This window comes from Anopheles darlingi, chromosome 3 (assembly GCF_943734745.1).
Source record: "Anopheles darlingi chromosome 3, idAnoDarlMG_H_01, whole genome shotgun sequence".
Classification (NCBI taxonomy): Eukaryota; Metazoa; Arthropoda; class Insecta; order Diptera; family Culicidae; genus Anopheles; species Anopheles darlingi.
This window is the reverse complement of record NC_064875.1, coordinates 68800968-68827696: the sequence shown is the minus strand read 5'-3', so window position 1 is coordinate 68827696 and position 26729 is coordinate 68800968. Positions and strand designations below refer to the sequence as shown.

At 50.2% G+C, this 26729-nt stretch overlaps 3 protein-coding genes across 5 annotated transcripts in view; 2 read left to right on the top strand and 1 right to left on the bottom strand.

Moving 5' to 3' along the window:
- Positions 1-15011: 15011 nt before the first annotated feature.
- Positions 15012-17500, bottom strand: LOC125954805 (transmembrane 7 superfamily member 3-like). 2 transcript variants are annotated; one of them, XM_049685415.1, is made up of 4 exons: positions 17334-17500; positions 16974-17269; positions 15804-16907; positions 15012-15738 (listed from the first exon to the last, which is right to left on the bottom strand). In XM_049685415.1, the coding sequence occupies exons 2-4, from the start codon at positions 17053-17055 to the stop codon at positions 15191-15193; spliced, it is 1734 nt and encodes a 577-aa protein (XP_049541372.1). In that variant the 5' UTR covers positions 17056-17269; positions 17334-17500; the 3' UTR covers positions 15012-15190. The 2 variants fall into 2 exon arrangements, with proteins under 2 accessions (XP_049541372.1, XP_049541371.1); XM_049685414.1 differs by having other exon boundaries at positions 16974-17059.
- A 175-nt stretch (positions 17501-17675) lies between these two features.
- LOC125954862 (40S ribosomal protein S9) lies at positions 17676-20545 on the top strand. Its single transcript, XM_049685507.1, has 4 exons — positions 17676-17778; positions 17855-18089; positions 18304-18490; positions 20249-20545. The coding sequence occupies exons 2-4, from the start codon at positions 17867-17869 to the stop codon at positions 20427-20429; spliced, it is 591 nt and encodes a 196-aa protein (XP_049541464.1). The 5' UTR covers positions 17676-17778; positions 17855-17866; the 3' UTR covers positions 20430-20545.
- Positions 20546-20884: 339 nt separating this feature from the next.
- Positions 20885-26729, top strand: part of LOC125954796 (cleavage and polyadenylation specificity factor subunit 6) — a 5906-nt gene continuing 61 nt past the window's right edge. Inside the window, exons 1-6 of one of the 2 annotated variants that reach the window (XM_049685403.1) lie at positions 20885-21235; positions 21348-22148; positions 22241-22387; positions 22494-23038; positions 23126-23431; positions 23533-26729. The exon at positions 23533-26729 is cut by the window's right edge and continues 61 nt beyond it. In XM_049685403.1, the coding sequence (XP_049541360.1) occupies positions 21170-21235; positions 21348-22148; positions 22241-22387; positions 22494-23038; positions 23126-23431; positions 23533-23698 (2031 nt within the window). In that variant the 5' untranslated portion in view covers positions 20885-21169 and the 3' untranslated portion in view covers positions 23699-26729. The remainder of the gene's footprint in view (positions 21236-21347; positions 22149-22240; positions 22388-22493; positions 23039-23125; positions 23432-23532) is intronic. The other variant, XM_049685404.1, reaches the window with a different exon arrangement.

Below are 26729 nucleotides of genomic sequence, written 5' to 3'. Positions count from 1 at the left end.
CCAAGATTCCGTAAATTAAGTGAAAGAATCCAGCAGCGGCTGGCAATGGGTGAAAGCGGCCAAAGCGGTCGTAAAGCAATGATCTGGCGAGGCAATAATCCAAACACCTACCAGACGCCTCCCGGAGTACCATGAATCTCGGATCCGTAAAAGCCAGAAACCGTATTGTCTTCATTAAGAGTGCTTAGTTGAAGCAGGTGTCTTTGCAGACTAATTTACGAGGTCTGCCCATAGGCCATGTGAGGACCGCTTCTCGGTCACCGTCGAGCAAAGGGCGAGCAGCGACTGGGACCTTTTGTTTGGTTTTTTTTTTGCTATTCCATTTATCGTCCCACTGACCACCGAAAACGCGGTTTTGTTGTTTGCTGTTTAGCTTAGCAGCTTCAACTCCTTGGGCGCTTGGATTGACAGTGGCGTTTGCGTTATTTATTGGATCGCGCCTGCACGCCATATGCAATCGCACGGTCGAGGCTGATGCACCGACTCTCCGTGCGCGATAAATTGAACATGAGTGGCCCCATGGTCACCATGGTCTTTAGACCAGTTCTCTTGGATCGCAGATCGCGCACACACACACCAGAGAATCCAGACCACCGACCAACCGACCAACCAATCGACCGTCCGAGGCCCCTACCGCGAGTCCGGTGCGTGTAGAACATCCATAAAAATTCTTCCAAGACATTTTGTGGACATTTTTATTGCCTTTCTGGTCACTCGTTTCCCCAGCCCCAGCCCCTGCCGCCATCATTGGACTGGAGCCGGGATCGCGCGGGAGCCTTGGGCACAGAACAAACGATGCCGATGCCGAGAGCCGGACCCGGCGAGAAAGCGAACCGTAGGTAGGACCGGAGCCGAAGCCCGAAACGAGCTCGAGTTCGAAAAAAACAACAACAACAACCGGTCAAATCATCAGGAGGAACACCGCGACCACCGCAGCAGACAGTGTGGAGGCTAGGTCATTCGCCAGCAGCCCCGGCAGCGGCAATCCGCTGTGACTCTGTGAGGCTCAATGTCGATGATTGGTATCATCGAGCGTCTCGTGGACGCAAGAAGGGAACGCGCAAGAGAACAAACATCTTCGTCAATAAACACAGACAGAGCCACACTTTTACAATATTATAAAATATAGCAATATCCATAAAACTGTTGATATTTATTTGCTTAGCCGCTGCTGCCCGTGGGATGATGATCTCGCTGGTCCGCAGCTTCTCATTTGGGTATTAAATGGTCATCCCGGACGGGGGGGGGTGAAGGGTGTGATCGGCGTGCGCGCTTGCCGCGGGAGAAAACCCAGATCGAGAGAGAGAGGGAGAGAAAAATGGTCTCAATCAATTACACCACAAATACGGCAACTGAAAACAGAGATTGCCATAAAAACACGGGCAATATCTTTGGGGGGTGGAACTGCGGCTACAGACTCAGGCCGAGGTCCAATCGAGGGGTCCAATTCCGAGGTCCACACGCACGCGCGTTCCGTCCAGTTTGTCATCTTCCGAAGCACACACACACACAAGGCCGCACCTCACCTCACCGAATGTCCGGAATGTCGCTTCTGGTGGGTCCCGGCATGCATACCCCTCCCTCTCTCCCACGATGCTCGCGGAAGGGAAACAGGCCACCGCGCGCCGTTTGGATTTGGTGTCCATAAAAGCGTTTTGATCACACATAAAACACTTTTTAGAAGCCTTTTAGAAGCCCTTTTGCCTCGGTGCCTGCTCGAAGCCGACTAGCCGACTATGTTCCCCCGGGGGATCAATATTACTTTTTAATACAGACTCCCGCCGCTCTCGTCTGGGGACCTCTGGAGACACCGATATGTCAGAGTGTCGGAGCCGCTATTGAGCCGAATTGAGTATTCGAATAGCTTAGTATAGCATTCGAATTGATCGTTGGCCTGTTGTTGTGTGAACTTGATATATATACTATGGACTTTCGGGACATTTTTGGACATAATGAGCTCCGACAGCCGTTGCAGCCGATTGGTATTGGAGTCTCGCACGCCCAACGCCCCTGGTTCTCACAGCATAGCCGGCGGCTTTCCCAAGTTGTCCAAACATATTAGCCACCCTTCTTTGCTGATGGAAAGGGGTCGTCACCAGCAATGAATGCCTCACAAATAATCAGGAATCACCGTGGATGCACCACTCTGTACTCCCATAGTACCTGTCGTCCCAACAAAACACGATCATCAAGACACCGGGCTCCGGGCTTTGTTATGCTTTTCTCAGATGTTCCAGAGACTGTCCAGGGCTGCGGTCCACAGAAAACCGGACCACGATGCTGTAGATCCCTTTCCGGACCTCACGGACGTCCCGGACTTGTTGGTCCCGGGCGGGGCTGGGTGAGAGTGTATCACAAATCGGGTGATAGTGTTCTTTATTATTCCAATCGTCTTATAACGAGGGCGTATCATCGCCAGCTCCCGCCAGCCAGCACCGATGCTGCTCCTCCCGCGCTCCCCTTTTCCCACCGTACCTGTTGTTCTCTTGGAACACGGAACCTGCTGAAGCCAGGGTTCGCGTGTTTATTTATTTATTTGTTTATTAGTGGCCCGATATTTATTCTTCACTTTACGCACGAACGACCACCACGGTCGCGCGGTCCCTACACCACCACCACCACCACCGCCCCGAGATCGAGAGCTGCGGTAAGCTCAAGAGTTCAGCACCCCAAAAACCAAAGAACGGGCAGACTAGACCCAACACACACACATACACACACATATATCTGAGTGGGGATCTGACCTGACAACGAGCTGGCGAGCGCGTCACTGGCGGTGACTCACACCATGGCCATGGTGCGTGGTCGTCGTGTGTCTGGCGAAATGCCAAAATTGCGCACCGCCATCACACCGCCAGCCCCCCCACTGTGCGCCATTGATGGCCTTGACTCTTGGACTCCTCCGTACGTACGAATAGCGCGACACTCATCGAATTGGAATTAATTAAGTCATTCGCGGACCCGCGGAGCGCGGTGTGACCGATCCACCTTAAATGGTCAGGAGATTCGCGAATGCACCACCCGCCGATGACTACAGCCCCATTATGCAGCTCACTGCTCGAAGAACGAGCTCCTCTTCTTCTGCTGCTGCTGCTGCTGCTGCTCCTTATCTGCTTCTTCTTCTTCTTCTGTGCGACCACCGACGATCACGACACCACAACAGGGTGGGTGTCCGATTTGGTCTCATTCCAACAAGATTCCATCACCGCGCGTCCTCCGCCCCCCTTTTCTACCCAGGGAATTGGTTGCGTTCGTCCGAATCTGCATGGCGATTAATGGCGTTACCCCGGAGGAGCGAGGTTTAAAGATTACCCAGGAACATCTTAATCGTGCATTAATCAGCCTTTCCGTGCTTCTTAAGGCATCATCCCTCCCTCCCTTCCTTCCTTCCTTCCTTCCCTCCCTTCCACACCATGTATTCTCACTCTCACTCAGCCCCCCCTCCACCCTCTCTCGGTGTGTTCAGCGCTCGATCTCGTTCCCAAGCTTCCCCCCCTTTTTCGTCTTTCGTCGCGCATCTCGTACCTGATCGATTCTCTTGGATTCTTTTCGATGTCTCTTACGTATCTCTCTTCCACCTCCCTCTCCATTCTAGTTTCCCTTTCTCTCGGCGTGCGCACGGGACCCCCGGTAATGAATTTGGAGAGAGAGAGAGAAAAAAGTTGAAGAAGATTTTATGGCGTTTGTTGGGACCACCATCATCAATTTCCCTTCGTTTCCTCCCGCGCCCAGAGGAGGCTTCCGAGTAGGAAAGGAGGGAAGGAAGGAATGGCCGGCCACCGATTCGCGTTTGGCGGCCACGCGGCGCACACCGGGCACACGGGACAGCAAGCAGCAACTCGATCACGTTGTAAGATATCGCCGACCGATAGCCCTCGACCACCACCATCACCGCCACCTGACCACCACCGCTGACCACACGCGAGAATGCAAACCGGGAGGCCCTTTCGCAGCCCACCCGTGAACGATCCTCCGGGGCATGCCGCTCGCCAGCACCACCGCCAGCAGCAGCAGCAGCAGCAATCGTCAGGAGTCGTCAAAACCACTGTTCACTTGGCGTGTCTGGCTCTGCCCGGCCGGCGGTTCACTCTCACTCACGCTGCCGAGGGGGATGGTGCAACGCCCCCTCACCCCTCACCCACGTGTGGTCCCTCTCGTGTGGTGGTGAGGCGTAAATTTATAACAAGACACCTCGCTGCCACCTACACGATTCAATAATCACGTGGCACGCAAAGGGGCCCCACGATCGATGCCGCGGTGATCGCGGCTTCCCTTTCGCTCGCTTCCCCTCTGTTCATCCCTCTCTCTCTCTCTTTCTCTCTCACACACTCACTCATGATCCTCGGTGCGGTTGCGTCGCGCGATCTGGACAAATGATGTTCCCTCTTACCCCCAGGGGAGGGGGTGGAGCGTCAGGCGCGCGCACGCGTGTGTGTGTGTGCGTGTCTCTGTGTCCCCTTCAGGCACAATCAATTTTGGTTCGGACCCGGCCTGAAATGACCTGGTGCTAATGAGGGGACCGGATTAACTCCGTGCACCCGTTTAGTGTCGAGCCGTTCGAGGGGGCCCCGACTTTGATTTGCCGATTTCTGTGTCCGTCTGTCTGTCTGCCTGCCTGCCTGTGTGTATGTGCAGCATAAAAAATACCGTCGCGAAAATGCTTAGTAATAGGATTAACGGTTGCTTTATGAGTATCGTCTTGTGCCATCCACAGTGCAGCAGGAGACACAGATGGCCGGAGTGACGATCGATCGAGATGCGCAGAACCACCGAAATGATATGCAGCCAGAGAGCGCGAGAGTAGGGTGTTAAAAGCTCGTAAAATGTTTAATCTAAAATATCCCCGCTTTTCTCCATTCAAAGTAATGGGAAACCATAAAAAAAAACTGATACCAGTGCGAAATATGCTGTACTGCTGTCCTCGGTAGGTCTGTCACGGAAGCACGTTCGCTGCAATCATGTTCAACATGGCGGTTGCAATTTGTTTCACAAAACGCTTACCTTTGCCTCGGTTCGCAACACGCACAGGCAGGCGGGCTCATTAGCAGACGCAGAGGCCACCCCCGGGGAAAGGGCTGGAGGGAGGGAATTACAATTTGATGATCTCGATTTGTTTTTCTGATGATTTAAATTTTTTCGGCAAACGACGTCGCGTATTTCGTCTAGTCTCTCGTGTATAAATCACGCCCCGGAATGTTGGCATTCCATTCATGGAACGTCGCGCTATGTTCCCGGCGGAAACACATCTCTCTAGCTTTTGCACATTGGCCGCTGATTGGCCATTTTGCACCCACACACATTGCACACGGACGCAGGCGGCCGCAGACGCCGCCGCCGCCCTGGGGGAAGGTCAATTGGACCGAGCGCTCGATGTTAAACGATCGCACAAATTGCATTAATTCATTAACCGGGCGCAAGCGAGCGAGCGAGCGCACGCACGCACGCACACTGGCCTAGTCTCAGGGTCCAGAGGCCTGGCCTAGTGTGGGAAAATGGTCACCGGGAATGGTGAGCCGAGCGCACCGAAAAATGTCAGACCAGACGCTATAGCGCTAATTGTCAAAAAAGAATTAGTCCGTCTCTCACCGTCGGGTGAAAGCATCGAGCATCGCCGCTGCACACATTTACATAATTTGAGACCCATTTTTATTTGGTTAATTGAAATTTACGACCGTATCGCCTGAGCGGCGGTGGTCTAGGCCCCCCTTTGCTTTCCTCTCCGACGACGATTACCGGTTGAAAGTCGTCGTCCGTGTCTGACTGTTGACGATTCATCCATCTGGGTTGCTGCTGCTGCTGCTGCTGCTGCTGGGTCTCATATGTCAAACCGGGAGAGATCATCGTCGCGTAGTTCCGCGGAAGTTGAGGGCCTGGGGGAAAAGGTGCTTTGGGAGCGAGGGGACCGGCCTTCGGTCAAAGTCGGAGCCGATGACGAGCGAAACGCCGTCTCGTTGATTAATCAGCCACACATTAGTTATTCACGCGTGAGGTCGCACCATTCGGCTCCCGGTCCCGGTCCCGGTCAGGTGTGTGGTTGCACGGACAGGGGGATTAGACACCTCCCTTCCATCGATCTCCATTTCCCCGAGCTTCACGATGCACTAAATGGGCAATTAATTGTGCCGATGATTTATACAAACTCACGCTCATGAGTGAGCATGATCATGCTCCGCATAAACATAAAACTCGCGCATCCTCCGGGCTGGTACCTCCGTGGTACCAAGGACAGGGCGTGCCGCCCTATGTCCCGTGCTTTTGTGTCCAAAGGTGAGTCCATTAGGAAAGGGGAGGGAACCGAGAGCCAGCTCGCCTCCAATAATCGCCTGAGAAATTATTAATATTTGTTAAAGCTCGAACAAGAGAACAAGAGAAATGGCCCCCTATGGGAAGGGAGGGGGGGAGGTGGGCACTGCCACCCAAAAACACGAACACTGATCCTAGCAAGAATGTTCCGAGGGTTTTTCCCCCGTTTCCTTTCTTGTGAGCAACCTTTTCGGGCCTTCTTTTTTTTTTTTGTTAAGGGGTGAGATTATGATTCTCATTCCTGTGCTGGCCACACTCTAACCTCAACTAAGCCGAGCTGGCAGGTACAACGGTGCAAGGTCGCGTCCGCTGACAGACAAGAAATGGGCTTCCAGTTGAGGCGGTCACGGGCTGCTTTGTCGACCAGCACAACATTCTAACAATGGGATTTTCTCGCCTTGCCTCGCCTGAAGCAGTCAAGAACTCGTCGTTCGCCGGGCACGGCACGAGATGCCGATCTGCTCCGAGGAGTGACCGACCGTTCGACACTCGTTCGCGCGGTGTCGTTCGGCGCACCAGATCCAGCATTGATTTGTGGTGACCGAGTTTGGTGTTGGAGCTTTTAATGGGTATTTGGTTTGATTAGGGACAACATCCCGATCACCGATCCAGATTAGCTTAATGGCATTAACGGGCCTGCGAAGCAACGGCCGGACCGTGTCGGTACCCGGTGGTGGTGCAGCGTGTGTCCGGAGCGTGCGCCCGGATTGGAATTTGCCGGAAGATAAGCCGGGCGTGTTGATTGCAGCGAACAGCAGTGCTTTACTCTATTTTCTGGAATTTTCCTTGTACCCTACCTCTACCGAGGAATGGTTTTCCAATTTGGCTGCGACACATTTAATCAAGCCAGTCGAGAGTACGAGCTGAGCTCATAAATGTCGTGGTAACAGTGGTCCCAAATCAAGTGGATCCGATCCGGACGGCGAGATTAGATTTCGAATGGAAATTGGAAGCGAACGCAATCGTTAAAATGAACCGTGAGTGACACACACACTCGCACTCATACACACACAATTGGATTAAGCATCATTTGAAGGAAACATTGATGTAACGACAATTGTGGCTCATAAATTATAAAGTCGTTCGACTCGTTAATTCGGTGTCTGGTCTGTGTTGAGGGCCGCCAGAGGGAAAAGCAATTGTTTCATGATGGAGCTGGACAGAGAGGCAAGAGGGCCGAATGCAACCCCTCCGGGGCACATCAATCTCATGGGGTTGTCTTAAGCCAAAACACACCAAAAAAAAAAACGGTTATCTTGGAGTGGATACACAACCGAGACAAACCGAGCACTCAAACAACGCGCGGTTCCAGGGACGCAATCTCATAAATAGTTTCGCGATGCCGTTGCTCGATTCCGCACTACTTATCCGCCGACTGACGCCCCCCCCCCCCCAAAGGCCCCCAAACACCGAAAAGTTAAAAGCCTCCCCCCCTCCCAACGGCCGCCCCTGCCGCGAAAACTGCATGCCAAAATCGGTGCACCGGGAAAATGGTAAAACTCGGTGCTCGTTCCGTTCCGTTCCGTTTTCCGCCGGGGGCTGCCGCCCGGGGTCCTGTGCCAGTAGCCAGTGTGTGCCAACGGCCATCATCAGTCAACGGCAAAAGCTGGTGGTTCGCAAACTGCAGCGTTGCGGTGGCGTATAAATTTACTTTATCATGCGAACACACACACACACACACGAAACCGTGGATTGCATCGCAACATCGTGCGGCTCCGTACTGACAATGGGGCGCTAAGCCAGACACTCGAGTTTCGCGCCTCCGCACCACCCCGTTTTCTCGGGATGCACTTTTGGCGGCCGCGGCAATGTCTGTCAACGTGCCGGTGTGTGCGCACCCCTCATCCCAGTGGCCGACCGTGAAACAATAACGGCGCGACGCAATGGAGCGACCCCCTGACCGTTTGCCACGTTTGCTGACGAAGCGACCGAAGACTGCCAACCACCATCCTCCGCAGTGTCGCGAGCGGACTTTTCAAACTGTCAGGACCACGCGCACCGTACCACGCATCCCTGCCCCTTCCCAAACGGCCACACTGTCACATCTTTCACCTCGTTTTGCTTCGGTGTTTTTTTTGTTTTTGGTACTTTTTTCTGGGGGTTTTTGTTTTTGGTGCTGGCGAAATAAAAACGGAAAATGACAAATACCCACACCCGCCCCTGTAACCCAGGTGAATCCCGACAAAAACCCAACCCACGATATCCACACCGTCCCAGTGCAGCCAGAGAGCGACAGAGAGAGAGAGAGCGTGTGAACGCGTTACGGCGCCCGGCATGCTGTTCAAGATGATAAAACTCGTCGTCGTCGTTGTTGTCGCCGTCGTCGTTGTCGGTGCAGTCGCAACCAGTCGCGGATCACCAAAAAGTGTCAGCGACTCGTGAAGGTGTGTGCCACCACCATCACCATCACCCCGTTTCTGTTCCGAAACGCCTCCAGAAGCAAAAGCAGCAAAGTAGCGGGTTGGTGATCGAGAACGATAAATAATTCCGAAATTACAGCTCGTTTCGATGTGTTACGGTCCGATAGAGTGCTGCTTTATACGCGCTTTCGACAGCATAAATAATGGACATGGTGCCAAGGTGCGAGAAGGTGCGAGAAGCTGCCAGGGGCGATGCGATTGTGCGTTTGAATTCGTTGAACCTCAATCGTAGCATGCCAGGAGAGCACCGCACCGAACGGATTTTTTTTTTTTCTAGAAAAGTTTCAATGCGCTTCAAATTATTTGAATGCTTTTCGGAAGCACGTTTTGTATAACTAAAGTATCACCTAAATTTTACACTATTTAAAATTATCGCTTTACAATACCTTTTTGCGATGACTGGCTTCATTTCGGGCTTCTGCAATTTAACTAGATTACCAAAAACGTAATCACATGAACACAAAAACTACACACACTTAGAGAAGAAAAAACTTAAACAATTAAACTTATTAAAGCACTACGTGCACTGTTCGTGTCTCGTCAAGAAAATTGTATTTGGAACTAAACCAAATTGCATGATTGCTACCATGTGTACTAAGGATGGTTGCCATGGCCATCCATAGCGTGCTGAACGATGTTTCTAGCTTTTACCCTATTAAAATTTAATGTTTGAAATCGTTACGACAGGAACTACGACCAGCAGGCTATCTGGGTCGGAAAAATCTTTCAAAAAGATATAATGCTGTCGAGGACGGAACGCTTTATGCAACGATTGTTTCTCCCTTCGCCATTCGCTCCGTAGCGGCAGTCCAACGACCGGTGGCACGGAGTGCACAATCTGTGCGGGGCCTCTGTACCATCTGTTTGGGATTTTCCATCCTACCGCCCGTCTCGATATCGTGAACGTCGTCTCGAGCTCGACTGTTCCGATACCGATCATCACACGCAACGCGTATGCACGTGTTCACGCGATGGCGCATTCAGGCAGGGTAAGTAGCCATCGCGAGCCATAAATTGGCCACGCTGTTTAGCCTCGTGGGGGGGGGCTCTTCATCGCTTCCCCCTTTCTCACGCTGCAATCGCCGGAGATGCAATCACTGCGCGGCGCATCCTCTACCTCGGACGAGTTTAATTAATTACCCGCTCGCTCGCGGGCTCGCTCCGATCACCGATTCACCGATGGCGTAACGAATTCGTCGCGGTTTGAACCACATTCGAGCATGCGGTGATCGGATACACCCATAACGATCGGTAGCAGCAAAGCGCGTGTAGCAACCACCCCAGAAAGGCGAACCTCTCGTCTCGCCCAGCCTTAATTTCCAAATTTTCCTTTCGCCACAACCCAAACAAACTTTTCCTTTTTTTTTACGAGAGAGGTAGATTGGAGAGTGGAGGTGTGGAGGCGGGCACCGCGGACGAAAACCTCATCAAAGTCCCCCTCGATCATGGTCGTGGAGTATGAAATCGAAAATTTGCTCACCAACCTAACGCGTTCTGCGGTATTAGTAGCACCTCCTAAGGACGCCATCTTTCATCTGCTTCTTCTGCGACAGCGACGGCTTGAGCAGCAAAATGGCAGTCCGATTGATCCGCGGTCTCGGCCTAGCACCTTGAGATGACGTATTACACGGCCATTCGTCATACCGCGTGGACGCATTCACCCCGGGCAGATCCTCGGAGTAGCCACCGGTGTTAACCTTGAGCCGAAGCCATTGCTACCACAGCACGAGTCCGGCGGTCAACCACCCCCGTCGGGTGGGGGGGGTGCCTTCTGGGTGGTGCTCCGATTGGCACGGTATTAGCCGTTCCGTTCGCACCGAACCGACCGACCGGATAAATTGCTCCGATAAAAAAGCTGGTAAACCTGTTGCCAAAAACCGTATCTCTAATGGTCTCCTGCTCCACCATCCTACCGCCATCACCGTCCACGGAAAAAGGGGAACCGCCACACGCGTAGCGAGCGCTACCGATAGCCGATGCCGATGGTGCAAACTAGCATCTGGAATAGGAACCAGCATTCCCACGCCCCCACCACGCCACGGTTGTCACGACGGCATTCGTGGTGTGCCGTTGATCGATGTTTGTCTTTAACCCTGAAAAACTAATGGTCTGGTGCCGGTGCCATACATGAATGATACACCCTGATGAGCGGAGCATTGGTGGAAGTGAATGTTGGGTGATTTCTAAAAAGTAAAATTAGTTAGCAACCACAAGAGACATTTCAATGCGAACGATAATCTATTTAATGCCTGTCTATTTCCACCGACGAGCCTCTCAAGTCCCGTTCCCGAAAGGATTCTCGTGCGTGGACACAGACAACTCACTCTTGAAGCGCCCCTAAGTAAAACACGAACGGCTAATGGCTAACGTGTCAATGTATGATTAATCAATATCGCGGTTTCGTGATACAAGGACACGATACCCGGGGTCTAGGTGACAACCGGCCATCAGGCACCAGCCAACCTTCCGAACCGGCCAGACTTACAATGTCAAGGTATTTAATTAAAAAATCGATACCGGCACTCCTTCGCCGTGGACCTCTGTCCTGGTGGAGCTGTTGGAAAGTTAGTGTGGTCATCGTCATCGTCGTCGTCGTCGTCGTGTGGGAAACAGAAGGTGCTTATCATGTCCCACAAACGCTCCCGTCAAAGTCAACGCGATAATCGTCCATCGTTTAGAATGACATTGTGGTGTTGGACCTTTTAAGATAGGTAGCAGGACACTGTTTGCAGAGGATGTATTTTTAGACTAAAAAAAAATTATGCAATACAAGATATTAAATTAAATCGATTATGTGCATTACTCGCTGGGGTGGGTTGTTAGTGGGTTTCACTTTCTGTCTCACCATAAAACACACGATCGTGTTGGTGGTGGTGGGGGTTTTGGCAATCATTTTCTAATTTGGCAAACTATTTTCAACTTTTTCCACAAAAACGCCAAGCCTAACAAGCCAGTACTGCGCAGGATGATGATTGGTGATGATGATGGCGATGATTACAGATGATGCGTAGTAGACAGCGGGCCGGCTTCTACACAAGGGCGCGAACAACCATAAACAGGGGTATTATCGTCGAAAGAGGCCTTCCGGAGAAAATGAGCTGGCACGAAGGTACGAGGTGAGGCCTATTGTCTATCGAGTTGATAATTGCACCGCACGCACGCACGTACTGAAACACACATACACATACACACACACACCCAAAACGGGCCTGCCAACAAGGTGCAGCGGTGCGCGCAAATAATGAAAAAAAAAAACACTTTCTAATTACACTCAACCGTTCCTGTGCGAAAACGAGCTCGAAAATGGGTTTGGAAAGAAATTTGAATTTCACCCAAAAGTTAGTGGCCCAAGGTGGCGGCGGCAGGCTCTATTGCTGATGCTGCTGCAGTGCTGGTGCTTATAATTTTAATTACAACTGCTACAAAAGCCTAACTACACTTTCTTCGATCATGCTCATCAGCACTAGAGGAGGGCCTAAACCGGCCATCACTTCCAGCAGCAGCAGCAGCAGCAGCAGCAACAGCAGTAGCATCAGCCACCCCTCGGCGGTGAGGAGCAAAATTGAGGCAAAGTAATCGGTGGCGGCGCACGCAAAGGAAATGCCGCCCAGCCGCGGGAAAGCTGGGAAAAGCGATGGGCCCATCGCCAACCAAACCGGGAATGTGTGCGAAAAGCGAAAGTCGCGCGCAGACCGAGATCGAGTGAGTGTTTTATGAATTTCTCTAAATCAGAGAAAATATGTACCAAGAAGGCAGACACCAGAAAGAGTTGAACATAAATGTTTGGCTATGTATGGGTGTCTGAGGCCATAACTAAAGTGGCCAAGCGCACTGCCGTGGTGGGCATTATACAGCTACTTGAGCAGCTAATTAAATTGACGAAACAGCTCAATCAATTTGTGCCACACCGAAAAACCCACGTCCCGTACCGTGCGGCTAGGCTATAATGCTATTTGGAAAGTCCGCTGCAGTCCATTCACTGTCACGGGGTCTTAAAACCAATTTAATCCAATCAGTGTGCGAATTGATTTTCGATAAATGCTGTGCTTGTTTGCCAAAAACCGTAAAGAAAGTGAAGAGGCAAATCGAGGACCAAAATGAGCTTTTTCGTTAATTTTGTCGAATGTAAATGGACCGTTGGCCAGCGGACGCGATATAGAACATTCATCAACCGTCTGCTACGTCGCGCTGCATCTGTGAAAGAGATCGAAGTTCGGCTCGGCAAGCACTTCGAAACCCAATAAAAACTAGGCTAGCCTGGCCGGACGGATGCAGCAGCATGGGCCTCGGTTTGATCAATCTCAGCAATACTCCCTATCTAAGCCTATCGTAGCCGGGACTTCCTCTACCCCGAATGATGAACATTCCATCAAAACTGACATCCCGGTCACCGTCATCCGGTTTTATTGAACGATCGCGCTCCGGATTACGATAAAACCGATGTGACCGTGTTTTATTGGCCTGCTCCTTGCCTCTGCTCTGCATGTCCCTCCTCCCCTCACACCGGCAACCATTTGAAGCCGATGCTCGCGTGTCATCAGATTACACAAAGCTAATGCCCATAAGCATTCCGGAGATTCCGTCCGGAGGTTGCCTCTGCTGGTCGCGGAAGTGCTCTTAGCATAAGCCGCACTCATCATAAGTAGACAAATACGGACGCTGACGATCGATGCTCCATGAAGGGGCTCACAGTCGAGTGGGAGCGGTTGATGGTTGATCGCATAATAATCAACCGTCAGGCAACCAACCAAATCAATGGGCTCTTGTTTGAATAGGCCATTTGCCTTTTGGTAGCGTTATGGTACGTGGCATCAATATCTATGGGGCGATAGGCTAATAAATGACTCTATTACGATATGTTGGCTATTTGTTAGTCGGTTTTGTTGTGAACAATCTATGCCATTTCATTTCTATTTGATTTGATTTATTTCCAGGACAAAGCATGAATGAATAAAAGATTGAGACAAAATACGACTGCGATCAGCTGTTGCGGCGTATCGCATCTGGACATGGCACATGTCTCAACATGTTCTATCATGTCGCGACACCGCGTCTAACGTATGGCTGACGCACGCATCTTCACTCCCCTTCCCATGTGCGGTTGTCTGCTAAAACCGGAACTTAAAAAAGAGGGTAAAAAAAAAGTTGAACAGCAATGAAACGACCTTCCAGCGGCCGGTATGATCAAATTAAAAAAAGATAAAAAGAGTTCCCGATGACTCGGTTCATCTGGCCCGAACAGGAGAGAGCGCGATTGCCGCCGGGATTCTCGCGGAGAGCATTTTGAATTCTTTGCTCTCGTCTCTCCTGCTGCCACGCAGCATCGAGCATCGATTTATGCTGGCCTGAGCGCAACATAACTCCGCCCCATAATGCTGGAGGATGGGGCACAAGCTTAGCCAAAGTGAGTACGATTATGCGTTTATCTCTCTTCAGTGGAAAAAAGAAAAGACTTCAACGATCGAGAAGAAACGATCTTCAAGATTTCGCGCAATAAATAGGTGTTCCTGTAGGTAGTTGTTCTGTGTGTATGCCTGAAGGAAAAATGTTTAAAAAGAGATGCGTCTGAAATGCGTCTGAAAGACCTAAAGATGAGTCTGACGGAGTAGTGTTGCCCTGCTAGTGATGCCCTCACAGCATTCCACGTCGCGTGCAGTTGTGGGACACATCGAAGCACAGACACGACAAGTAACCGTTCGGTACAAAACTGTGGCGATGCTTTCTCGAAATCCAATTAAAGGCGAACAAACAATCGCATCAACTAGAACATTTACATTGTAAATTGGGCCACCACCGTTGATGGCGCGCCTCGACCAGCGAGGTACACGCTGCTGTTGGAGACGGGGCAATGATTAATTGAGTTGTACCACCCGAATATTCCCGCAAGATTAATGAAACCGAATGTCTTCTCCGTCAGGCCCCCACCGGATCGTAATCGTACTCGCCGGGCCCGCTTTTTGTCGCAGTGCAACTGACGACAGAGTATGTTCGTCATGGAGCAGTCCACCAATCGCTCCCGGCGACGCTGTAAGAAGACGGACGGCTGGACGGCCGACCAGAGCACGGCGGAGCACAATTCTCAGGAAACAGATTGGCGCAAGTGATTAATTGTAAGTTAATGGTAGATGCCGGGCTGACGGTATACACGCTCATATGGTGATGGGCAAGGGAATGCCTTAACGCCACTCTGTCTGCGCCGTACGGCTGGACAACCGTAGGAATGGGCCAGCCCTTATTTCGCTGTTACTTTCAGACACTCGGATGGGAAGCTCACGGTTTAGTAATGTATATTATCTTTTTTATTCCTCAATACAAGGGAAACTATTCACAAAATCAGTTCGACACTTTAAACATACGGGTTCGCGGACATGCAAAAGGCATTAAACCTTATCTAAACATGTGAAAATTGAGACTTATTCCAGGTAGAAACAACCACAGCTGTGGTTGCTTGTAGATTCATTGTAGATTCATCTTCTCAGGCGCTGAAAAAAGCGATAATTGCTTCTTGGAGATTCAAAGACATCATCATCACCACTAGTCCATCGTGTGATGACCGGTGGATGGCTTGTGTTGCCAAACTGCTGATAAGCGAATACGTCGTCCGCCGAGATAACAGTGCTCGTATGCAACGCATCATTGAAGGAATGGCGACTGCTCCATGCAGTTTTGAAATCACTCTGAACCACCTCCGGTTGGTAACGAGATCGTAGGAACAGACATACGATCAGAATGATTATGAACGCTGCTAGCGCGGCACCGTCTATCTCGTCTAGCATGGGGTCGACATAGACGCTACTGTAGTTCGATACGGAAAGTCGCAGGAAGGAATGCTTTAAGGGATAGTCGAGTCGTGCTCCAAAGACCATATTCACGCCATAGAAGATACAAATGGCACCGAAGATTACCGAGCGGGTCACAAGCAAGATCGGAAGAGTCAGCGACAGTATCAAACCAATCACCAGCGCCACGATCCACATGTAGACCGATACAAGCGGTATGGTGAAGAGATTTCCACCTGTAAAGGAGAGAAAAATTATAGTAAAATAATTGGTATTCTCGTGAAGAGCAACGTGTACTTACTAATGAATCCAAGCTGCGTGATAACAATCAGATACCCCGAAGCAAATGCACATAAAACCTTAGCGACTTGTGGTGCAAATGCGGCTAGCAACAATCCAATGGCAGCTCCCACCAATGCAGCGGTTATCAGCGTTGCAGTGACGGCGCTCGTAGACACTACCGTGCCTAAATGCTGTAGTCCCTCAATGCTTAGAAGTACCATCAGATACCCGATCATAGCTGGGCATTTGACGGTAACTGGTAACCAACCCATCACCACTTCCAGGGCAGCCAACAGTGTCATCAACAGCGCCACCATGCGCCAAGGAATGTTAAGACCATAGCAATCGGACTGATCATCAAACGGTCGACAGGAATAGGTGTGCCCGGGAACGTAAAGGGAAAACCCGCGATGGACGGAGTCGGTAACAACGGTAACGAACACCATGCCTCTACCCGGTTGCCGTCCATACTCGTGCCGGTTTACATGCAGCGGTGAGCTAAGCGTGTTCTGGTGGCCAGTCGTTATCGCCGTCGCATAAGCCATCAGCGAACGAAGGGCAGTAAAGTAGGAGCGCTGAGAGAAATCATGGGAGGCCATCTGAATGTAGTATGATTCGTACTTGAGCCGCGCTTTGCCGCAAGCATTCGAGGAGTTATTCCGAAACTGGAGCGCTACAGAGGCCGGTGGTGTGTCGACGATGATGGAGGCAGGCGTCAGCGTAACATTCAGGATGGGCGATGTTTCGACGGGAAACTCCAGGTTGCAGCCTCCGGGGACCGGAGCGGATGTGTTGTAGATCATCAGTACTATCGAGACCCACACCGGTTGCTGCGGGTTCAAGTTGAAGGCATACAGATCGCCATCCTCGTACATCAGCAGACCCAGATTTTGCCCCGTTAGGTGGCCTCCGTCGACGATCGTGGTGTTGTAGCTGAGCGTTAGGTTAAATTCGAAGGCGTTCAGCTGGACGAGGGCGTAGCCCATGCTCGGATGATCGGCCAGCGAAAAGTTCGTCAACCGGATGGTGGTCCGAGAGTACGCCGGGAGGACCACTTCGCTGTAATCATTGATATCATTCATCTTCAGATTGTCCGGTACTTTCAGTTCGATCGGATCACGGACTGAAAGGAAAAGAGGATGTCGAGTTACCCAAAAACAGAATTTCATCGCAAAAAACAGAAACTTACGCATATTTAGCGGTTTTTCTGCCCCTCCGTGAACGAAAAACCCCAGAAAACCCAATATCGTCCACGATTTCAATCTACTCATTGCGCTTTTAGTGGAATATATTGAGAAAAAGTTCAATTAAATTCATGGAGTTACGCTTTTCGGAAAAAGAATCGGCTTTTCTGACTCTGATTTCTGATTGGTCCTCCGATTTGGCGTCCAACAGCTGATCATTCAAGGTCACCTTCGTCGTGCATAACCTCAAAATGCAAGGCCCACAAAAAGGGTGGTCATCTCAGCAAAAGGGCTATCAAATCTGGAGGAGCCGGCCGAAAAGGGTCATCAAAAGACTATAGCTGGAGAGTAGAAAAAGACTATACCTCTGGTTTTTCTTCGCGCTCCGGTTTTGTGCTTTTTCTACGGTTTTCCAAGCTTCTTTTTCGACGGGAACGACGGCGGGAGTTGCGGGGGAGACTCTGAGAACTCTGGGTTGCACGAAAATTCACGAAAACTCACGAAAAACGCGGAAAATTTTCCTGTGTTTTGATTTTAGCAGAAAAAGAAGAAAAGATGAAGAGCACGAAGAAGAGCAAGCGATCAAACGATCAAAACGAAATAAAAAACGAGATAAACGATCAAATTTTGTCGTCCACGCGATGGTTCCGTGAGCCCTTTCACACGTCAAAAAGTGGCACTTCCGGCAGACTGTCACTCGCTTGTCACGCGAGGCTTGATGCGAGGTGGCGCTGCCGAGTTCCGGTCTTTTTCTCCGTGCGCTCTCCGTGAAAACACCCGTCGTGCGCGTGCTGAAAGGTTTTAGCCTCGGTAAGTGTGGCACCGTGTGGAAAACTTCTCGCGCCTTGAAAATCGGTTCACCCCGTTCTCGTTTTCCATTTCGCAGAAGCTAGAAATCATGGTGAATCACCGTATCCCTTCGGTCTTCTCGAAGACCTACGTTACCCCGCGCCGTCCCTTCGAAAAGCCGCGTCTCGATGCGGAGTTGAGAATCATCGGCCAGTACGGTCTGCGAAACAAGCGAGAGGTTTGGCGTGTGAAATACACCCTGGCCAAGATCCGAAAGGCCGCTCGTGAGCTGCTGACGCTGGAGGAGAAGGACGAGAAGCGTCTTTTCCAGGGTAAGTCCGCCTGCCCGTCCGGTTCGGACACTTCGGTAGGAACACTTTGATGATACGAACACACCTTTTCTCCTGTCTGACACCTCTTGGCAGAACAGTTTTTGTTGATAGAAAAGAGCCCCGCTAAAGCCGGGTACTGAAAAGAGCGTCGAAAGCACCGCAAGAGCGTGGCACGCACCTGGATTGATCAACCTTTTTCGATTCCCCCTCGTAGGTAACGCCCTCCTCCGTCGTCTGGTGCGCATCGGTGTGCTGGACGAGTCGCGCATGAAGCTCGATTACGTTCTCGGTCTGAAGATCGAGGATTTCTTGGAGCGTCGTCTGCAAACTCAGGTGTTCAAGCTGGGACTCGCCAAGTCCTACCATCATGCCCGCGTTCTGATCCGCCAGAGACACATCCGGTAAGCATCCCCGAGCTCGATGAAGCGTTTCCTTTGCAGGACTTCGAAATCGAAATCGAAAAGGATAAAAACCCATCTCGACGTGTATTATTGACGATTCTTCTTCGCATGGCTCTGTCTCAGTTCTCTAGAGAGATTTTGCGCTGGCATTCTGCCGCCGCAAATGATCGTGAGTGCCACTTAGGTTCTTCTGGATGATCGAAAGTGATTCTGGTAATCTAACGCCTCACAAAAGCAGCGTTCGAGCGTTTCTGCTCGCAAATCGCTAGCACGTGGTACCGTTCAGGACCAAGGAGAATGATGGCGCAAAGAAAGCACCGAACAATTCAGTTCTTGATCTATGGAAGAAAGAGCGTCGTCTTCAGTTGCACGTCAATATTAACATTGAACACTTCGACAAGGTAACACCGACTAACAAACTAAATGCTCTGGAGCAAGCGCGCGGTGCTGATCGATGGTCTCTTGTACATGTTCGTAAGTCTCGTCTGTCGTAGCGTGTGCTTCTCAAGAATCCTTTCGCTAGTGTTATCCCCATGGCCACACTCGTTTCGACACTTCTCAGTCGGATTCAGGGTGCCAGAAAGAGCAATGTGGTAACTGCTCACTAACATATATCTTGGGGGACAGTAATCTTCGCATTAGGAACCTTTTCCTCCTGATACTGGTGGTGGAAGAGGGCCGAAAAATGTGAAACATTTCTCCAACAACCAAAAATGAACACACCGTTATGGATTCTGTGAGAAAAACACGCTGACAATCGAAAAACCTAAAACAAAATCTGTTCAAACTGTTGATTGCATTCTCGTAAATGGATTGGTTTCCTTTCACGTTGATTTGGGAATACATGCATTTTATATTTCTGGCTTGCAGTATGTATATTGACCCCATGGCCACACTCGATCCGATATCCATCCTGTCGGTTTCAGGGTGCCAGAATGAGCAATGTGGTAACTGCTCAATAATACTCATCTTGGGGGATAGAAAACTTCGCATTAGGAACCTTTTCCTTCTAATACTGGTGGTGGAAGAGGGCCGAAAAATGTGGAACACTTGAAACATACTGCAAAGCTAGTGCAAAATGGATATCATGATGCAAACTGGGTTGAAAAACACGAGTTAATCTTGGAAACTACTAGTTGACCCCATGGCCACACTCGTTTCGATAAATCTCTGTCGGATTCACGGTGCCAGAAAGAGCAATGTGGTAACTGCTCACTAACTTTAATCTTGGGGGACAGTAAACTTCGCATTAGGAACCTTTTCCTCCCGACACTGGTGGCGGAAGAGGGCCGAAAAATGTGAAACAATTTTTAAGAAAACTATCAATTGAAGAAAGTAATCAACAATCATTTTAAATATAAGCATATGCTCTAGATGTATCTTAATTCATTTGTCCATACCCCATGGCCACACTCGATCCGATATCCATCCTGTCGGTGTCAGGGTGCCAGAATGAGCAATGTGGTAACTGCTCGATAATACTCATCTTGGGGGATAGAAAACTTCGCATTAGGAACCTTTTCCTCCCAAAAAACAGTGGTGGAAGAGGGCCGAAAAATGTGAAACATCCTTTTCCTGCAAAACGAAGCAGATTTAAAAGCATATCTAGAGCATGGAACATATAGCAAAAACCTGGATCATCATCGCGCTTTGCTACTGATTTAGTTCGTTACTTGATAAGGTTGAATTAGCGATTGCAACTTATTGTTTATTCAAAGAGAATTAATCTTTGCGCTTCTTTCCTTTTTGTCCTTACAGTGTCCGCAAGCAGGTCGTGAACATTCCCTCGTTCATCGTGCGCCTGGATTCGCAGAAACACATTGACTTCTCGCTCAAGTCTCCGTTCGGCGGTGGCCGTGCCGGTCGCGTCAAGAGGAAGAACATGAAGAAGGGACAGGGTGGCAGCGGTGGTGCCGCTGAAGAGGAGGAAGAGGATTAAGCTAATCGCTCTATCTTAGGGTCAAACACCTGGTGTCGCCAACGCCGCCGCCACATGCTGGCAGGGCAAAGTTGTTTGCCTCAAAAGATGTCACAATAAACACATGAAAAACATCTAAATTTGATCGTCTTTCAACGTTATTTCATTTACACACGTTCTTGAAGATTTACTATAAAGATTGGGGGATATAAAAATCCAATTTGGTGGTACAAAAGCGGTTTCTTTGGCCTCACTGTCCATCTAAAATGCTGCGTCAATAAATACGAAATTCGTCAAGTCAGCCACGAAGTTAGGGAACTGATTTTCCCATTTTCTCCCATTTCCTCGCATGCACCCTTCAGTAACGCACAGCAGCACTAAGCCGGCTAGGCGACCTTTATACGGCATTCTTACGACCTCTTGCTTACGCTCAAAGTGGTATTGGTGTCGGCATCGATCCTACTATGCCGAGCGGCATTTTGCAGCAGCGAGAAGCGAAAAAGTGCTCATTTTCCACAGCATTTTCCAGTTTCCCAGTGTTTTGCGTCGCGTATCGCAGCGCCATTTACTTCGCCGTGCAAGTAATGTGTGCGGCACACTAAAGTGAACGGATTGTGAGCCGAAAATTCGCATCGAAAACGGGCAGACCGATCCCGAAAAGAGTTCCGTCCCCGCGAAAGTGGTCTTTCCTGCTGCTGCTGCCGCCGCCAGCTTCGCCGTCGTAGTGTTCGCATTGGCGTTCACGGAAAAACCGGATAAAGATGGCCGATGGCGTTGATATCGATCTGTATGCCGACGACCTGGACCAGGACTACTCACAGAACAATGTAAGGATTTGGTGAAACAATCGCGTGCGTGCGTGTGCGTGTGTGTGTGCATGAGGATTCTTCCGGCCTCGAGGGATGCTGTTGTTGACCCGCTTCCCATTTTGCTTTGCAGGATGATTTCGGAGGCGAAAGCGGGGACTTGTACGACGATGTGATTGTACCGTCCGGTGATCGTAGCGGAGGTGGAGGTGTTGGCGCTGGTGGTGCAGGAGGTCCTGTCGGGTCCCGGCCTTCGATCGAGCGGCTCGAGGGAGTCGATACCAACGGCTCTTATCACCACCACGCTCCCGGAGGCTGGGCACTTGGCCACGCACCGCGCCGACATCAGCTGTACGTGGGCAACCTGCCCTGGTGGACCACGGATCAGGATATAGCCGATTCGGTTGCCAACGTTGGGGTCAACGACTTTCAGGAGGTGAAATTTTTCGAAAACCGCGCCAACGGCCAGTCAAAAGGCTTTTGCGTGATATCGCTCGGTTCGGAAACGAGCATGCGGTTGGTGATGGAGCGGCTCCCGAAGAAGGAGCTCCACGGACAGAATCCCGTCGTCACGCTGCCCACCAAGCAGGCGTTGAATCAGTTCGAAAGTCAGCAAAAGACGCGCCCAACACCGCCAGCTCCGGGACAAACGAATGGACCGCGACCACCGATGCCCGGAATGCCGATGGGCGGTGGCGGTGGGCCTCCATCCGGCGGACCACAGGGTGGACCGATGGGAGGTGTGGGGCCGGGTGGCCCCGGTGGGCCAGGAGGACCAGGAGGGCCGGGAGGGCCAGGCGGACCAGGTCCACAGCCGCGAATGATGAACCCTAACATGCCACCAGGAGGCATGCGCCCTCCGCATCCTCATATGGGCGGACCGATGCACATGCAAGGCCACCATGGTCCAGGTGGTGGACCTCCAAGACCCCAGGTGAGTACACAGGTGGTGATGGGCCGCAAAAGCGGTACGGATCTAGAAGCATATTAATATCATTCGCCTTCCTCGGTCGCGCTCATTCGTAGGGACCGCCTATGCATCAAGGGAATGGACCACCACAGCAACCACCTCGGTTCCAGAATCAAAACCAGTGGAACGGACCGCCCCGTATGAACGGTCCACGTCCAGGTGGCCCTGGAGGTCCAGGCCCGATGCAACATCGACCGCAGATGGCAAGTTGTTCATCCGTGACTTCATCCCGCCCGCTTAATTACCTCGGCACGGTGGAACTGATCTCAGTCTCTAATCATAAATCCTCTGCCTTCGTTTCCATTTCAGTTCCAAGGGCCTCCTAATGGAATGCCACGTGCAATGCGCCCGGATTGGAATCGAGCACCGATGCACGGTGGTTATCCTGGTCCAGGAGGTGGAGGGCATCCGGGAGGTCCGGGACAGGGTGGACCACACATGCAGGGACCACACGGTCCCCGTGGTCCCCATCCAGGCTCGATGGGAGGTCCTCCCGGTGCAGGACCTCAGGGGCCAGCTCCACATGTGAATCCGGCCTTCTTTAATCAGGGCGCAGGCGGTCCACCGAACCATGGGCCGAATGGTGGCCCTGGTGGTCCTCCGGTTGGACCACCGCATGGAGGTCCCCAAGGTGGTCCACAGGGACCTCAGGGCCCACCAGCACACTTCAATCCACAGGGTGGCGGTGGACCACCACGGGGTGGCCCGTGGCCACCTGTGCAGGGTGGAAGTAAACCTCCCGGACCGCCGGGATCTGGCTTCGCCGAGCATCCCATTACCCCGCAGCTAAGTGAAGCCGAGTTTGAAGAGATCATGACCCGTAATCGCACCGTCAGCAGTTCCGCCATCGCACGGTACGCATCTGGTGACATCCTGGCCAATTCGCCCAAATCGATGGTTTTAATGGTTCATATCGCTCTTTCTCTCTCTTCCTTTCGCAGGGCCGTATCGGATGCAGCAGCAGGCGAGTACACGAGTGCCACGGAAACACTGGCAACCGCGATCTCACTGATCAAGCAGTCCAAGGTAGCTCATGATGAGCGATGCAAGATACTGATTGTGTCGCTGCAGGATACACTCCACGGTATCGAAACAAAAAGCTACTCCCGGCGGGAACGGTCACGTTCGCGCGAACGTTCACACCGGCGCCAGCGCCGTGAACGCTCCACCTCCCGTTACCGGGAGCGCTCGCGTGATCGTGAGCGTGACCGCGATCGTGATCGCGACCGAGACCGTGAGCGAGATGGGTAAGTGCCTGCCGTTTGTGTGTGTTGTGTTGTGTTCTCGTCGCGCGTTTTATTATATCTTCACGCTGACTTTCTCGGTTTTTTGTGTTTGTCCGTCCCAGCTCTAGACGCTCTCGACCGAGAAAAACACCAGAACCGGCAACGGATAGTGCGACGGACAGCTCCTCGAAGCGCTACTACAATGACGATCGGTACCGATCGTCGGACCGTGAAAGAGAGCGTGATCGCGACCGCGAGCGCCGCGAGGAACATCGCTCTCGACACTGAAAACAGCAAATCCCGTCTACGATTCCCCGTTCCCTCATTCGTCTTACGGTTAATGGCAAGGTGGAGAGCCCATTTCCGAAAGACCCTACATTACGTTGCTTTCCTTTTATTTGTTTTATTTGGAATGCTTTTGAGGATGAAGGAATCTAACGTTCCATCAATGTGGCTATGGAACAGAGGATCAAAGGAAGCCTTGCGCTTTCCGTGCCCGTGTGTGCGTGTGTATGGTGTATGTGCAGATGCGCGTATTCGCGCTTGTGTGTGCGTGTGTGGTACCGTGTGCACGTAGGGTATTTAATCACCAAGAAGCATCTGTTCCCCTTCTGGAGAGTACTCTTCGCGCAGTCATCTATAGAACTGTGCTCTTTGATTTGATATTTTATTTTTTTATAATTGTGTTCGTTTTGAATTGCAAGTAGTGCAATTAAAGTACCAGAGTAGAGATAGCAAAAAAATAACCGGAATATACATAACTGATAGCACACATGCATCCACTGCATACCCACAGACACGCACGTACACACACAAGCGCTTACGCGCATTTTCACAATCATGGAATCCCTTATTAATACGAATACATGTATAGAAAGAGAGATAGAGTGAAGGCGAGAGAAAGAAGAAAACAACACAAAGTATATGCAACGCCCAAACCCAGACACTACTTAACTCATCTTACCTATGCCACTCCATCGTCATTGCTGTTAGTTGGAATCCTAACTAAAACGTTCAAATTACCGTGACGACACATTCCTCCGCTCCGGTATGATCCGATCCGCACCGTCAACATCATCATCATCAGCAGCAGCAACAGCAGCTAGAGCAACAAGCGGCGAGTCCCCTGAATGCCGTCGCAGCCTATTCGATCAGCCGAAAAAAGAAAATAGAGGCTTCGTTCACCACAGCGAAACACAGCAAGCAACCATCATCCTGTGGCAGTGGCGGCGCAGTTCCAGTGATCGTGGCAGGCGCTGCTGGCAAGCGGATGTTCCGGAAAAGAAGAATGTAACAAAACAAAAACTTCCCTATCCCCTCTCTTTTAAATCAAATAATAATTATAAACGTAATCAGTGAGAAAAAAAACAAAAAAGATGCAAAAAAACGTTCAAATACTGTGTACCGTGTTGTGTATTCTATCTTGTATTCTTCTGTTAGTTTCGATTAGAAGAGAACATATTGTATGCCATTTTACAATCCCCCCACCCTCTACCGGCTAGGAGTAAGTTTATTTGTACTGTATCTTAAATTCTCTATTCTATTGTGCCGATGTTTGTACAATCAAACCGCAAAACAAAAGGAAGAAAACAATTGTGCGCCCGGGGAACCAATTTTGTTTAGCATATTTAGTTTTATGAATTTATGATTTTGCTAATGGCAGCAAAAGAGAAAAAAGCGTTATTATTGTTGAAAATCGTGGCTTTGCTTTTGTACAAATCAAGCCAGGAACCGGGGGGAATGGGGAACGAATTGATTGCGCGACCCGACCGAACATTATGTTTATGATTTTCTATTATTTAATGTTTTGTAATCTGTACACTCATCCTACAACACTCCTCTTGGGGAGCACTAGAAAAGACAATTCGCACAAACGATGTAAGCCAAAAAGCGTCTATATCGCAGCAATCTTTCTGATCTCTTTTAATGGGAAACAAGCAAACTATGAGATAGACTGAACCACTCCAAGACAGACATGTGCAGATGACAAGAGAACAGAAGAAATTGTTTGTCAAACCCTATACTAACCGACCCTAGGAATTGTGGCGGTCAGAACTAATCGTCGCTGTTACCGATTTTGATGTAGTATAATCGCTGCCATATAAGTAAGACGCATCCGAGCTATTTGAAAACTGTTCTAAGTTAAATGACTGCAAACGGGACCTCGTGATATCGCGATATCGCGTTATAAATTTATGTACCTGATCAAACAAATCTTAAGTCATGATGATCTCTAGTATGTGTGTTTGTATGATAGTTAGCCTTCCAACGGCGCACTTGTCGAACGGACACTATGATCTTCTTCCGATCTTTTGTGTGCGGAACGGGAATTACTATTTAATAGCCCAGAGGACATACTGGAAAGAGATCGCACCCCGAAATGACTAAATGTAGCACTTCTGTAACGACCTACTGTAAGCGGCACAGGAAATGGATTTGGGTAGTTCTGAGTGAGCTTATTTCCTTCCAAACGGTTTACCATTACGGTGCTAGATAGTCATCGCATTGTTCCAGGTTACAAGACAAGCAAATGATCGCTCTCGACCGAGCATTAGTATTACGAACACCCAAAACCAGTTCCATTCCTGCTCCCGCGTGTATGTCCACCACTCCGGCGGCTGAAGCATAGAATATGTAAAATTTATGCATGCGTTCCATCAGAAAGGTGTGTGATGTACCAATTGGATATACTGTATTCGGTAAGTTAAAACGTATATTTAGCTGTATCTATTTATTTCGCCATTTAACGTGATTCTAATGGATGGAACTAGTGGAGGTGAAAGAACAAAGAACAACCCTTACTAGTTGCTACGAGAGTGAGTCAGATGCATTACATTAAAATATACTAACTAGTTCAAATGGTAACGAAGCCAAAGATACGATTCCAAACATGATCCGCGATACTAGTATATATTCGCGAAGTGAGTGGACCAAATCCATCTCACACACTATTCCAGATTGCCTTACGGTGTGATATGTACTATAATCCAAGCGTGCTGGTTTTAGAATTTTGAAAATGTTCTACTAGATTCTACAACGTCTTTCCTTATCATGCGGAGTACAAATACATTCCTAGTTCAGTACTACATTATTGCAAGGACCTTTGTATAGCTACTAGCTCTCTCAAAAGAGATTGTTATGGAATGAAGGGAATTAAATCGAATAGTAAACTCACTTGTACAAAAATCAGTAATAGGAGTAACATTTACCTCTAAAGACGAAGATGCTGTGATAGTAGAGCATATAAATCGATGATCTATTCCTTACCCCCTTGTTGTCTTGTTATCCTCCGTCCTTCGTAGTAGATCAGCAGGCGAAG